The 14,792-nt window shown below is 33.8% G+C and overlaps 4 protein-coding genes across 7 annotated transcripts in view; 2 read left to right on the forward strand and 2 right to left on the reverse strand.

Annotated features, from left to right (window-relative positions):
- The window catches only part of LOC117212793 (neural cell adhesion molecule 1), a 299,315-nt gene extending 293,444 nt beyond the window's left edge, over positions 1–5,871 (forward strand). Inside the window, exons 12-14 of the mRNA XM_033457831.1 lie at positions 836–1,162; positions 1,767–1,954; positions 3,117–5,871. Coding sequence (XP_033313722.1) covers positions 836–1,162; positions 1,767–1,954; positions 3,117–3,389 — 788 coding nt within the window. The 3' untranslated portion in view covers positions 3,390–5,871. The remainder of the gene's footprint in view (positions 1–835; positions 1,163–1,766; positions 1,955–3,116) is intronic.
- Positions 5,872–7,769: 1,898 nt separating this feature from the next.
- On the reverse strand, positions 7,770–9,562 carry LOC117212794. 2 transcript variants are annotated; one of them, XM_033457833.1, is made up of 6 exons: positions 9,346–9,562; positions 8,839–9,123; positions 8,593–8,703; positions 8,373–8,531; positions 8,094–8,262; positions 7,770–7,958 (listed from the first exon to the last, which is right to left on the reverse strand). In XM_033457833.1, exons 2-6 carry the CDS (start codon positions 8,935–8,937, stop codon positions 7,891–7,893), a joined length of 606 nt encoding a protein of 201 aa, XP_033313724.1. In that variant the 5' UTR covers positions 8,938–9,123; positions 9,346–9,562; the 3' UTR covers positions 7,770–7,890. The 2 variants fall into 2 exon arrangements, with proteins under 2 accessions (XP_033313724.1, XP_033313723.1); XM_033457832.1 differs by lacking the exon at positions 9,346–9,562 and having other exon boundaries at positions 8,839–9,197.
- Positions 9,563–9,991: 429 nt separating this feature from the next.
- LOC117212819 (nucleoporin SEH1) lies at positions 9,992–13,313 on the reverse strand. 3 transcript variants are annotated; one of them, XM_033457873.1, is made up of 7 exons: positions 13,253–13,313; positions 12,523–12,736; positions 12,284–12,440; positions 11,960–12,221; positions 11,652–11,882; positions 11,292–11,579; positions 9,992–10,394 (listed from the first exon to the last, which is right to left on the reverse strand). In XM_033457873.1, exons 2-7 carry the CDS (start codon positions 12,631–12,633, stop codon positions 10,217–10,219), a joined length of 1,227 nt encoding a protein of 408 aa, XP_033313764.1. In that variant the 5' UTR covers positions 12,634–12,736; positions 13,253–13,313; the 3' UTR covers positions 9,992–10,216. The 3 variants fall into 3 exon arrangements, with proteins under 3 accessions (XP_033313764.1, XP_033313763.1, XP_033313766.1); XM_033457872.1 differs by lacking the exon at positions 13,253–13,313 and adding an exon at positions 12,915–13,069; XM_033457875.1 differs by lacking the exons at positions 9,992–10,394; positions 13,253–13,313 and adding an exon at positions 12,915–13,065 and having other exon boundaries at positions 10,985–11,579.
- Positions 13,314–13,736: 423 nt separating this feature from the next.
- Positions 13,737–14,083, forward strand: LOC117212821 (dolichyl-diphosphooligosaccharide--protein glycosyltransferase subunit 4). Its single transcript, XM_033457879.1, has one exon. The coding sequence runs from the start codon at positions 13,737–13,739 to the stop codon at positions 13,839–13,841; it is 105 nt and encodes a 34-aa protein (XP_033313770.1). The 3' UTR covers positions 13,842–14,083.
- The last annotated feature ends 709 nt before the right edge of the window (positions 14,084–14,792 follow it).

The raw sequence follows: 14,792 nt of genomic DNA on the forward strand, positions 1-14,792 counted from the left end.
TGCATTTTAATCTGTTCATTTATTTGAGAAATTTCGACTTTTATCCGTTTATAGGAAATTCCCGGAACTTTTATAAAATGCTACTTTCATCTTTGCGCAATTGAGCTTAAAGGCTGCACATGATATATTTTACGATCTGCAAGCTCTCCCGTATGAAATAAAAGGAAACTGAGCCAAAAATTTTTCGGTGATCTATAACTATGAAAACGAACCACCCTGGTACCGCGTACGGATAAATGGAACGAATTTGCGAAACGACTTTGAACAAAGAACAAAAGACAGGGCTAGTGGAGAGGATAAATTTCAATTCGTGTTCGCAACAAGATCTTTGTACGCGAAATAATTCATCCATCGCAGCGGGAAATTGTTTCATTGTGCCGTGGAACTGGTTCGTTCGCTTTACTGCGTAGATGACTTCGCATCCATTTCGACTAATCGTAATTACTGCTCTCGTTCTTACCCACGTATCTACCTCCTCTTTACTATCCAGAAATTGACAGAATTAGAAGAACGTTAAAATTGGAATTGACATTCGACAACAAATTTTTTATCTTTCCATCTAGAAACTGACAAGATTGACAATTTTACAATTACAAAATCTACAATTTTAAGAGAAAATATTGCCCGATGTTAACTTGTAAATGTGAAGTTTATTCCTTTGAAACCCTGCGAGGCATTAAAAGAAGACAATAAACTTTCTTTATCACGCCCAAAAACTGACAGAAATGAAAAGTTTAACATTTTGAAAAACATTTTAATAATTTCTAAACGTGAAATCTCTTGCTGCAAGACGTAAAAAAAAGAAGAAATTGTACATTTATAACTGTAATTTTAGAGAGACCAAGACAGAATATGAGACTAATGCCGATGCTGAGCGTGATGATCGGCGTGGTGACCGCTCTGATCATCGTCGCGGTGATAGTGATGGTCGTGCTGAGAATTCAGCACACGCAGGTGGACGAGCAAAGTAAGTCTCAGATGGAGGATCATGGCAAACAAACGAAAACGATCCCCATCCAACGGGAGCTGAGGTTTCGCGAGGGAAGCAGTCTGCTCACGGATGAGAAACATCCTAGCAGTCCGTTCAGGAAACTCGAGAGTAGCGGTGACATAAGCGAAAACGACGAGAAGAATCCAGACATCATACCTCAACAAATCACAGGTTTGTGTGCTTTTGTCGATTGATTCAATCAGATCGACTACGTATAAGTTGACTTAAAATTTACAAAACGTTTCTTGCTATAACTCTTCTTTTCTTACCAATTCTGTATATATTTCTCTTTTAAAGTATTAAACACGCTCCTCGACTTTAAACTTTGCAGGATTTTGCTTCCATAATTCAAACGTTGTGAGATTAATTTTAATACCAGAGTAGGTGATCGATTAAATTTTTCAGGAATCAAACAATGGAGATTGAAATTGGCTTTTGCGTGGCTAAATCTTATAAATTTATAGGTTCTTTCGTGAAGTTAATAATTCGTTATCGAAGTACCTTAACAGGAAACTTAAAATTACAAGAATGCACACAACGTGCAAAAATATATGAAACATCCGAAATATAGCACTCGTTGTGATATTTACCAAACGAAATAAATTTCTGCTTAAATTCTCTCCACTTCATTTAAGTTTACAAAAGCACGACTTTACACAAATATCCTGCAGAAATGTTTATCTATTAGAGAATAAACTTGTTTACATTTCGCTGTAGCAATTAAGGATTAAAGCGAAGTATCTAAAAGCAATTTGAAAATTCTATATGTACACAGGCGACGAGCCATCGGAGTACCTGAGAAAGAGGCGGCTCGTGTCGACGATCGAAACGTCACCGTCGAGAAGTTTGCTGGAGCACTCGACGGTTACTTCCGTCAGCGGTCACGGCAGTTACGTTGGCTACTGCACCATTCGTAACGGCATGCCGTTGCACGAATTCTCGAATCTGACGAAACATAAAAGCGTAAGTTCAATTTTCACTAATGCGTCCCCTGATTATCCCCAGTTACACGTTCGCTTCTACTCTCTAGTTCATACTCCATCCTAAAACTAACTTCCAGCCAGGTGTTTCAACTTTTCCGTTTAAACGTCTAGAAAACGAGGCGGGTTTGCGTGGTACATGCGACTGGACAGGATACCATTCTACATACGGAAATAAAGCGAAAATGTAGAACAAAATTGGTTCATTTGATGCTTCATTTTCGAGAAAATGAAATTTGAAAATTCATCGAGCACGCGTGTACTGAATTCTATAATTCTTGATTAAGTGTATTCAAACTCAATATTCTCAAAATCGAGACTTTCAACGAACAAATTTTATTCTATATTTCGTATAATAACCTACGGCCATTCTCATCTAGTCGGGAATTAGTCGAGTTCATATGTGCTTAACAAGCTTTCAAATTCAATTTTCTTGAAAACAAAGCTTCCAACAAAAACATCTCATTTGACGCTCTTAACTTATTTTTGCATATAAAATAATCTATTCTCATTCTGTCATACTCGCCGTAGCAATTTCTCTCTGAATGCTTATGCAGCCATCTACACAATAAACTTTATACGTCTAACGATCACCATCTACCCATAATGATGATTTCAAACTAAAACATTCGAAAGGCATCGGTCATCTACATTTTGTTTCACATCTTTAACTCATTGTTATATATAAAATAATCCACTCGCATCCTGCCACACTCTCCATAGTAATTTCTCTCCGATTGCTTCCACAACTGTCTATACGATCAACTCCATTCATTTTAAATAACCTAAACGAAAATATGATAAAACGATTACTATCCTATCAATTCTTAATGACAATTTCAAACTGAAACGTTCAAAGCGTATCGTCTCATCCGATCATGTACATTTCATTCCACGTTTTTAACTTAGTTTTTCATATGAAATAATCTATTCGCGTCCTGCCACACTCTCTATAGTAATTTCTCTCATAATGCTCATAAAATCCTCTATATTCTATACTGTATACGTACAATCGACTCTAACGGTTAGCTTTGTTCTAAATGACACTACGATAAAACGATTACTATCCCATCCATACTTAATGACCATAATTTCAAACTAAAACATTCAAAAACCATCGATCATCCAGCACGCATGAACTACAGTTTCAGCCGATAGTGGGCGATGACTATCAAAGCGGCGTTTGCACTTTGCCGAGGCAACACTGGCCGAGTCAAAGCGTTCAATCAATGTCGATGACGATGAGCCCACCGATACTCTACACTGGTGTTGGTGTCGTCAGCAGGACCTGTCCCAGCGGCACCTTGATGACCAAGGACATGGAGGCGAGGATTCCAGCGCAGTGTTGCATTCAGTCGCAGAAAGATGGCAAGATAAGCACACCGATCGTGATGGCGAAAAGGGAGAGCTCCGTGTGACATTTTTGTCGCTCGCAGACCAGCCACGTGTGAGCAAGCATCGTTTGACGTGTTGTTTCTCGAGCCGCGTATCAGTGCCGAAAGTTTTCTGGTAACAGGTACACGCAGTTGACGGCATCGTTGGAACGTACGGATGGATAATAAAAGTTGTTCCGTGTCGAACGTGTTCTCTGTTACAGTAATCGGGAGCCACAGACGAGGTACAAAAGGATCGCTGATCCTTCCGATTACACCGAGCGAATCTTTTCACGAATCTAGCGTTATTAATCTTTTTCCTCCTACTATCGTGTATTGTAAGCAAGTAAACAAATGTATAAATAAAGGTGGAGGGAGGTATAGCCAAATGGCGGGGGAGAATTACGCGACCTTGAAAATATCAAAAGAATCGTTACCTATTAAAACAGGGTACTTCACGAAGATCGTTAATTTTGAGAGACAGCTCGGATAGTTAATGGTATTCTTCTTCGACAGTTAACGAGTAAAGAGCATGGTCGTATCATCGATCATTTACGACAAACAGACCCTGTACATTCCTCGACCAAATCAAGCGTATCGTTTGGGAGCCTAGGAGACGTTCGACAGTTGCGTATACGGATGCGATACGAGCGAAGAATGGAGCTGATACATACAGATTCACACGCAAATCGGAAACGAGGCCGGTTGTATTTCGAACGAATTTATTTCCTCCCCAGCGATAGCATCGCGTTTACGTCTCTCTGTTCGATCAAGTGCCCTTTTTACATTGAACGGACGATTCTCGAGCCAGTGTGAATACATTTAAACAAAAGAGAGAAAGAGAGAAAGAGAGAGAGAGAAGAAAAGAACAAAAGAGGAGACAAGCAAAAGAGAGAAATGTCGGAGATTACCGTGCGTTGTAAAAGGCGTGCATGTGCAACCGGGAACGAATTATTGATAGAGAATATACTTATACATATGCACGGATTTCGCACGTGCTGTACATATACCTTGAATACGGAGGATATTTTATACAGATTGCTATAGTATAAAGATGAAACAAACAAAAAAATAGATATGAAAAAGAGATAACAATTTATTCCCACTTTTATTATGGTAAAAAGGGGAAGAAAAGAGAATAATGAGGGAGGAAAAATACACACTGTACAATTAATTTGTTTAGTCGTTGTAAGTATAAATAATGTATATGAGTATAAAAATCGGTCGAGGCAGCCAGAATAACGTACACTGAGGATGCCCCACGATGTGACGAGATAGGAAAATTAAAACAGTCAATGGGAACAAGAATTTCGTGTGCGTGCGTGTTCGACGTTAAATAGGGGTGGGGGAGGGAAAAAAAAGAAACGAGGACACAGAAGACATATCGTTCAGCTTTCCATCACCGAAAAAATTGAAATTAACGACGAGACGTTAGAAACAAATTGTATCGAGCGCGAAAGGAAGAAAAATGTAGGAAAAGGAAAATTGAAAAAAGAAAGAAGAAAGGAGAACGAACATAAAGAGATCCCCATTGCTTTCGTCAGTATGCAGTATTCTGGATTTTATTGTAAAATTATGGTATCTGTATGATGTATAAAGTAACGATTTTCCCTCTGCGTAATGGTTTGAGGTGAAAGAAAACATAAAGAGGGGGAAGGAAACGAATGGAACCTCGTCTTGCTCTTAAAAATTGTACTATTATCTGTTTCGATACTTGGTAAAAATTTCGAGTTGCTTCTTCCTTCGGAGATCGTCGATATTTATTTATGGTAACTTACATGCAGAAAGTTTGACAAATTTCATTATTACTAGTATTATTTTTTTATTGAAAGAATGAATAAACTCAGCAGAAGAGAGTTCTTTTTTTAACTCATACTACCTTAATATTTCTATTATAAAAGATCATACTCGATATATTTTACGAGCATCGTTGCGAAATTTTCTGACTGTAAGTTGTACCATGACGATCGAACGAAAAGGTTAAAGAATATAAGGAATTCTCCATACAAGATTAACTCAAGGATGGTATACTTTGACAAGTGGTAAGGAAAGTGTGTTACGAGTATGGCTTTTATCCACGGATCGCAACTAGAAGCTCGTGCGAGAAAAGAGAAAAGAAGTGTGTATAGCTTCCTTAATTGTTAAGCTCTTAAAACTGCAGAAGCGAGAAAGAGAAAGCTTTCCGCTTCGCTCTGTAAATGTCTGCACTTTTCCCTAATAAACGATAAACACATCTGTGTGTATGCGTGTATTTAAACGAAACCGAAGAAAAGATTAGAAGAAGAGAAGGAAAAGACGCGGAAAGACCTGGACACTCAGTATGTATAAGTAATTCGGTGTGACACGGTGATAGGAAATGGCGGACAGTGGTTTTTCACGAGTCACTCGTGTAAATACAATTATCGAAAATTAGACGTTTTCTCGAGTCCTCTAGATGAATGTGTTCTTTCGATCGCTAGTCGTTAAGTTTTATCCTTGAAGTCACGGTGTCTGACTTTAATATTTAAAAAGATTTAAAAAAAAAAAAGAAGGATGAATATGTCTCGCGCCGAAAGTGAAACGCGCGAATCTCGTTATTTATTATTGCCATTGATGGAATTGATGTTGGCTCATAGCCAGTGTACTAAGGGGAACTCTACTAATCGTTACGAAACGCCTATTTCACCTTGTATTAAACGTTTAACGCTGAAAGGCTGAACAGAAAACAAAAAAAAATCTACACGAACTCATCCCGGCACGATAGTGGCGTGCTAGTATCGTTTCGACGACAAACGATCCCGGGACCTTAACGAGTTTCGCTAGGAGCGCAATAAATTTTCAAAGCAAACTGCCAATAAATCTTTTGATAATTTATTCGAGTACAATTCTCTGTAATTGTATCGACGAAACGGTCTAAACCGGACGGTATCGGTATCGACTAGGATTTCTTTTCACCATCATGTTCTATTATTCGAGAAAACGCATTACTATAGCGGAAACAAATCGCTTTTCGTTGCCCTTTTCATTTTTCTTTTTTAAGGTCGACCAACATGTATGCTGCGTTGCTCGGAAAACAGGCATTCCAAGTCGATAACCAAATTAACCAAATGAAGTTTTGCAAATTTTTAACGTAACGTATTCCTGCGTGTATAACGTCTTTGGTTCGTCGAATCAATACTATTACGATCCTCCTTCTCGAACCCGGTACAGAACATCAAGTCACGAGGCGCCGGCCAGATGGTATCTGCAAGATAATCGTCGTCATTTTGGATATTAAAGGCGTTTCTTGGTATTGCGCGAGGCTGCTCTTCTAGCGCAGAATCATTTGGTCAGTATGCGAAACATCTTGTGGTCCTCGTGTATGTAAATTGTATAAATCGTCGAGACTCGTTGGAAAAATAGCTCCCTCGAAATGACTGTGTAATACATATATCATTCGTTTAAAAACCTGATCTTTGTTTCGGCTATTAATTCGTTGTGTTATTTGTAAATGGCAAACACTTGCTTTCGTTTGTAGGAATCGAAATGTGATGAGAAATGAATATTCGAGTTATGAAATACGGTTCTCTTGTTGATTTGCGCTTAACTGTGTTATACAGGATGGGAAGTAATTCGCCGGCAGTAGAATCCAAAAAGAAGTGATATCTCGAGCAAAGACCAATTAATGACTTTGAATTTTTGAGGAAATCAATCGTAAAAATTCAAGTAGGTACACGTGCACTTAAAGGAACTTTCGATTTGAGTCCAGGTGTATTTGGTAAATTTTACGAATAATCAACAAGTTTGTAAGCCATTCACTGCCGGGCAAATTTAGAGCATGTTATCCTGAGCGCCAAGATTTTATTTTCAAGAAAACATGAAATTTCATAAAATCTATATATTATTATATAAATATTATTATGTATAAAATATTATTATATAAAATTTTCGTTTCCAAACTCAAGTTCCAAACTCAAATTTAGACCGTCACCAATTGCAATCAATCTAAATTTGTAGCGCAAGGTACGAGATATCTCGTAGTTGGCAGTGAATGGGTTAAACTAAATCTAGCGTAAAAAATCTTTACCTCGGAAGCTTTGTACGAGATACCATCTACTTTTCTACACCGCGAATCATATTCCATTTTCTTCCACGAATAATGAATATATTATAAACGATCTAAGAGATGCTATATTACACGTTGTGTGTTACTTTATACCTGTTAAAACGGTAGGATATCACGTTTAAAATGAGAAATTTGCGTATTATTTGTTAGTTAATGTATGAAAATTTAGTTGCGTTTCCACAGAGAAATGTTTATTGGAATTCGCGTGATGACCACAAAATATCCAATAATACCGACCAGCGTTTACACACCAATTTGCTTCGTTACTATGTATCTTATAGTAGCCAGGGATAAGAGCCAAAGAAATCTTTTTAAACTAATAAAAGTAAATGAAAGCACCGTTTCAGCCGTATATCGCCTGTACATCTTTAACGATTGAGTCTGACCAGCTGCTTTCGCGAAGGAAAACCAAAAGAAAAAAAAAGTGAAACCATTTGAATGAAGTTTGTATATGTAATTAGTTTAGCGATATCCGACACAAATTTCATGTACCCCATAAAAAGAGACGTTTTTTTGATATTGTAAATACTCTGAAATAAATAATCGTTTTTATTCAATCAATCCTTCTTCTTTCTGTTAATAAAACTTTGCTAGAAATTTATACTATATATAAAAATTTTACTCGTAAATTATCAACAGACAATTAATACAAATGATGTTATTACCTGAATAAAGGTTAATGAATGGAACTGTGGAATATATGTTCAAATACTCTTCAACAGTTAAAATCACAGGGCTTTCTGCATTCAATAAATATTCTAACAACGTACTCTCGGGATAAAGTCGTGTAAGTTTGTCACTCAACGATCTTATAACTTCCTGTATCGAAACTGACTTTTTAAGAAAAAGATTTCCGTTAGTTTTAAAACCGACCAATAAACTTAATCATCGCATCTATGAAACGAGCAAACTTCACCTATTAGTTCACTAACAGAAGAACTTACGCGATCGTGATGTGTGTTTGAGATATGATCACACAACATATATACTTTATTGAAACAGTTTAACATTTGCTGTTGGATATCATCCAATTCGTATGATTTTAACGGCTGTATTAAAGTAGGTGGTATTATATACGCGTAGTACCACCCCGTAAAAAATCTCTGTAAATTCCAATTGAAAAATCTTATTCCCTTCCTTTTTGATTTATTGTAAAAGCCTTACTTGATGGACATGATGATAAGTTGGAAGAAAAATTGCTTTTCCTATTTTACAATCCTCTGTTTGGTTATTGTACAATACTTTGAAATGCCTATAAATTATATCTTCTGGCGCCTATGTTAAGAGAATCTATTTTTTAGTTTTAAGTTAGTTTTAAAAGAATCCACTTTTGTTTGTGAAATCACTAATGTGTCTAACCAAATTCAAATCTTGAAATTTAATTTAAAAATAGAAGTTCCATTCACACACCTCTAATGCGTGAACGTAATAATCCGGATAAATCAGAAATAATCCACTAATGGAATTATTCATATAATCTGCTTGCAAGTCCTGTATTATAGATTTCATTTTCTGGAAATTATATTTTTTATACGGATAGTAAAAATACTGTATGATATTACACTATTTCAACGTCTCCTATAATTAACGTGTATGTCATAATCTATACTAACTCTACTAATTTCATACCTTTTCTATACTCGTATCTGTACCAATATATGCTCCAACATACACAACGCGCGTTATATATGAAACCTACAAATAATACAATGTTCTTAAATTGTTCTAGAATGTACAGATTCGAAAATTTGAATCGATGAGAGTAGATGGCGCTTCGGTATGAATTAGTATATTCAAACAACGAAAACACTAACTTATTTGTACTTTGACAAAATGCCTAACTATACTGTTATCTTCGTATTCTACGTAAATACACTAAAGGATTAATAATTAAATTAAGTTAGAGCTTTACCTTACCAGCAGCACGAAGATTTTTCCTGATGACGTCCAGCAGGCTCTTACGAACAGGTTCAGTTACACGTTTCATAGTGTATAATGATTTAAATGAATTCTTTTAGCCGTTACTTATAACACAAAACAAAATTGAATAACTTTACGGATAGTTTGAACATATATAACTATAAAACTGCTTTGAACCGTTAAAATTTCGCGCACGTATTAATCTCGTGACAAAGCTACCAAATATTTCGAAGTCAATTGACAGATGTTCGTAACTACTACGTTAATTGTTCAACTATGTTTTAGTTGCCTTTTTCAATACTTCAATTTTATTAAGAAATGTCGTTTAATTTAAATAATAAATTAATGAAATAAGGAATTTTTATGTATATAATTAATGTATGCTGGTGCAGGAGTATAATAATTTTTAAAATTCTAGCTTCTAATTTGACCAAGATGGCCTTTCCGCTTTATAAATTCAATATTATTTGAATTGAAGAGTTCGTTATATTTTAGTTTAGAGGAAAGTGAACTTCTTTATCTCTGTCGTGAATGTATTTTATTTTAATTAAATACGAATATGTCATGTAGTAATAAAAAATAATGTTCGCTAAAATCAGTCAAAATGTATATATACAAGTTTCATAACAGTAATACTTACGCATAATTAACTATTGCTGTTTATTACCATATCATTATAATGACGGTAAATACATGTCTGGAAATATCTTAGTTCTATGAACTCTCCTTAAAATAAAAATATTATTCTCAAGTGCATAAAAGGTAGCATATCATATTCTTTGAATTAATTTTTTAAATCATTCAACATAAGAATATAAAGTCATTTGTCTTCGCATTTTTTAATGTTACCAAAAATTGAATAGCTGTGTTACTTTTTTGCCTTTGGATACTCTAAGATTGGAGGTGGAGGTGGTGTTGGTTCACTAGGATTTCCCAACCAAACAGATTTACTAAAACGACCTTTTATAACAGGTGCCTGCCATTTATTGCTGCACATAACTGTAACTGTAGGCTTCTCTGCAGTGACAGTTGCTATAGTTACTGCTCTGAAAGCGAAATAAAATTTATTTAAACATTAGTCATCAATATATAATTAAAATATACTACAAACAGAACATAAATCTTGATTAAAATAACAGTAAAAAACTTACTGTAAGGTAATCTACTATTACCAAAAACGTAAAGGACTTATCAACAATTATTTTCCATTGAGAATTATTCGATACTTCAAGGTAGGTAAAAATAAAAAGGTGTATTGTAATATATATTCAGCATTTATTAATGAAAAAAATACGTTACAAATTGAATGAAATATATGTCTTTTGTAAAATATTTTTCAAAGTGTACATATATAATAATTCAATATTTACAATAATTTTAATGCTGAGCAAAACTGTATATATGAGATTAACACACCTAAAATTTATCATTTAATGAATTTTGTTATATTACAAGATATAAAATACTCTCAATTAATAATCTCTTTAACAATATATTCCTTACTAATTCCAAATAGCAAGGTACCGCTCTTTTTGAAGTAGCAATTTGTTTCAAATGGATATGAATAGACAATAAAGTTATTTTAATAGTTATTATATATAAGATAGGATTTATTATAAATGTTTCTAGTGGAACATACACTTTATACTTATTTTATTCAACAAAAGAATACAAATTACTAAATCAATAGGGTAATGTACGGTGCTATGAAATTATAATTAATAGAAATCTATTTAACTACTAAAAATAAAAGATGTATAATTTTGTTAAAAAAATAAAGATAATTCTCATGATAGAAATACAAATTCACTATTTCTCACAAAATGTGTGCACATTGTACGAAATAATAAACATGAAACGACTAAGTATGTTAAAAAATAAATCATTTTCTCTAATGCCAAGGCACTTGGTTTGGATGACTGATGGAACCCAATTTGTAGTACCTTGTTGTAGAAGATGTTTGTTGTATTCCTGTTGAATGATTGGGTGGTGTTGCCGCTGTAGAAGTTTCAGCACTTTGAGCAGAGGTACCATCACCTTTCAACACAGCAACACATTTCCAATTATTAATATAATTATCTTTCCATAATCGAACGCAACCATCATCTCCTGAACTTGCTAGAATAGTTCCCATAATGTTCCAACACACTCGCCATACAGTAAAATCATGATCAGAGAACTGTGCTGCTACATTAATTTCAAACCGTGATGAACCACTTTGTGCATTATCCCTATATTAATAACATCTTCATGTAGTCTCTTATACACATCATGTTTGTACGAATTCTAAAACTTATACTCACACCATAGGTTTTAATATAATTATTTGCACATCTTTTGATGCAATAGCTAATGTGTGAAAACTTCTACCTAAATTTGGAGCGAATGCTATATCATGAATAGGATCTATGATATTTAATGTTTGAGTTTTTGTCCATCTTCTACTACTTTCAGAATATTCATATATAAAAACTTTTCCCTCGGATGATGGATTTGGATCATCACTTCCAACTGCTATCATTGGATGATGTAACCTAATGTGAAATAATGGAATATTTGACACCTATATCTACAATACATATTATAGGAATTCAATAGCAATTTATTATACCTTGAGAGAGATGGATTCCATGAAAGACAACTGCATTGAAGTTTACAACTAATATCATGTTGTAGAGTCCATTGACTTAGATTCATAACATCAGGTGCTTCATATATCCTAATTACACCATCTTCACTACACGTAGCTAACAAAAGTCCTAAAGTTTTAGGTGCAAATTTCACATCTGTAACAGACTTTCTGGAATCTACTAAGTTTGTTCTCCTAACCCAATGTCTCATGCCACGTTCTCCTGGTCCTGATCCTTCTCCAACTAAGTAAAATTAATAACATAGTTATTTGTTTATTAGTTAATCACAAAAATAATAGTTCTACCTATCTCTTCCCATACAGCTGCTGTCCTATCAAAAGAGCATGTTGCTAGAACTTGACCGAACTCTGGATGCGCCCATGTTACTTTCCACACAGACCCACTGTGTGCTTTCCAAGATGCAGATAAATGCCAATTTCCATGTTCGTCTTCATCCCAGACCTATACAAATTTCATAACCCTCATATATGACTATGATAATGTTACTGTGTATGAATACAAACGACAAGAGTACAAATCTCACTTTCACATATTGATCACTAGAACATGTTGCCATTCGTTGTCCATAAAAATCATAAGCAATATCATGAATCAAGTCTTTATGTTCCGCATTAATACTGTGTGCTTCGAACATTTTTGATACGTTTTAGTATTACAGAATAAAATAATATCCAGTAAATATTTATGCGTGCATCGATACACGTAGAGGTTAGGAGGTAAAAACTTGGAAAACTTTTCTTAAAAAGAGCACTGTCAAAATATCGGAAAACTAAATTCTTATAATTCAATATTTTATAAACATCAAAATTATATAAACATCATAATTCCAATTCACTAATTTTTTACAATATTTATTTAGCGTGTTTGTATTAGAAAGGAGGGAAAATACTGTACAATACAAGTAATATTACTAACATTCTTTACAATTACTTTAAGCACATAAAGAAAAAATACATTTAAAATTTTTGTGATAGTCAGATTAATGCTAAATCTATCGAAAAACCTTTTCCCTTATTTTTTAAGCTTTGCGTTTTCGGTATATTATTTGAATGAATTTCAATGAACCAGTGCATAAAAGTACATTGTTATTAGTATAGTGAATCAACATATTGTCTTTTGACGTGTATATTGTTAATGTATTTAAAAAAACTTAAAAATTGACTAAATATATTTGCTACGCTAATAAAACATAACAACATATCATAATAATTGTAAATATATTCTAGAAAAAATTAGAATAATCGCGCGCTCATGTATTATCAGAGAGGAGATTTCCTTTTTGGTATTATATTGCTAGTTATATTTTAGCCCTAACTAGTAATATTTGGTAATATTAATTTAAGATATATATAAAATATAATACATATTACTAATATGTATTTATCAATTCATTTTTCAAACACAACGTAAAATACCATATATTTTATAATATTTTGTTATTTTATATTTTTATCTCATAGATATCGACAAGCAAGTCTTCCGGAAAATTCTGTTACAGGTAAAGAGATTCATGATTACAACTCTGTGACACATAATCATCGAGTTGTAGAGTATAACGTGTCAAACCACGTATGTAATTTAAATATATTGAACTGTGTATTGTAAAATAATTTTTCAAGGTAATTATGTCCCTTTTGATTAATTTGTCCTTTAAGTATATTTTTTTATTTAATTTTAAACATTTTCTCTTTAAATCAAAGATATAGACCGGTAAAAGTTAATCTCATAACCTTTCAGATGATCACAGATGTACAGTTGGCTGTATTCTGCAACATTCTTGGAGCGACATTATTTTGCTTAGTATTTCTCTTTCACTACGTATATGCTAATTATTCGAAGTAAAGGAGTAACATGTTACTGAACATAACCTTAATCCGCTTCATCAAACACTAATGCATATATTGATACATTATGTATTGTTTTTAATACTGATAAATATGGTTACTTAAAGTAAATGATATCATGTTGGTAAATATATTGTTTATAAAATAAAAAATTTTTATTTTCTTCATTCCTTGCATAAATAGCATGTAAAACATATACTAATTGTAAAATAAACATTAATGGGTATATAATCAGTAAAATATGTGTAATATAATCAGTAACTATGATAATATATTTTTTCTTTTTTTATCATAAATGTGTAACTTCAGCTGTACTTCGGTTTAGAAAACATAAAATTATTGACTTCTTTTATACATTATGGTAGTTTTCGCCATGTGGAATCCAAAAATGCAAGTCTTAACTTTAGGACTCCAGTGGTTCAAGAATTATGATATCATATGCATATAAAATCAAATGTTTTTAGCGTATTTTTAGCGTATGCGTTACTTTGATGCTATGTTGGCTTCTATGCATGATTGGTCCAATAACTGGAGTCGCTGTATGTATACAAATGAACGTGGGTGCATTTGCGGCGGGATTTTAAATCGTGAGTCATGAGTATTGGATTAGGTTTGGGCAGGTTTAGGTTATGCTCCACTCTTCTGCCGCCGTTACGTTAGAACAAGCTAATATTCGGCGAAAGTCAGTCCAATACTCATCTGTACTCGTAGTACGGATTAATGAGATGATGAATAGAAGTGTGGAGGATTAGTCGTTATTTGGTTGAGCGAAATAACAAAAGCGAAATATTGCTGTCGCAATCCGTTAAATATATTTTCAAATAAATAAATAAATTACAGGCGAATTGTGAGTCGTTGGTACAAATATAAATTGCGGAATAAATATCCGATAAATACTCGGAGAAACTCTGTAGATCACTTCAAAACTTGTTTACACTTTGATGCTCTT

This window comes from Bombus bifarius, unplaced genomic scaffold (genome assembly GCF_011952205.1).
Source record: "Bombus bifarius isolate JDL3187 unplaced genomic scaffold, Bbif_JDL3187 scf7180000008379, whole genome shotgun sequence".
In the NCBI taxonomy this organism is placed as follows: Eukaryota; Metazoa; Arthropoda; class Insecta; order Hymenoptera; family Apidae; genus Bombus; species Bombus bifarius.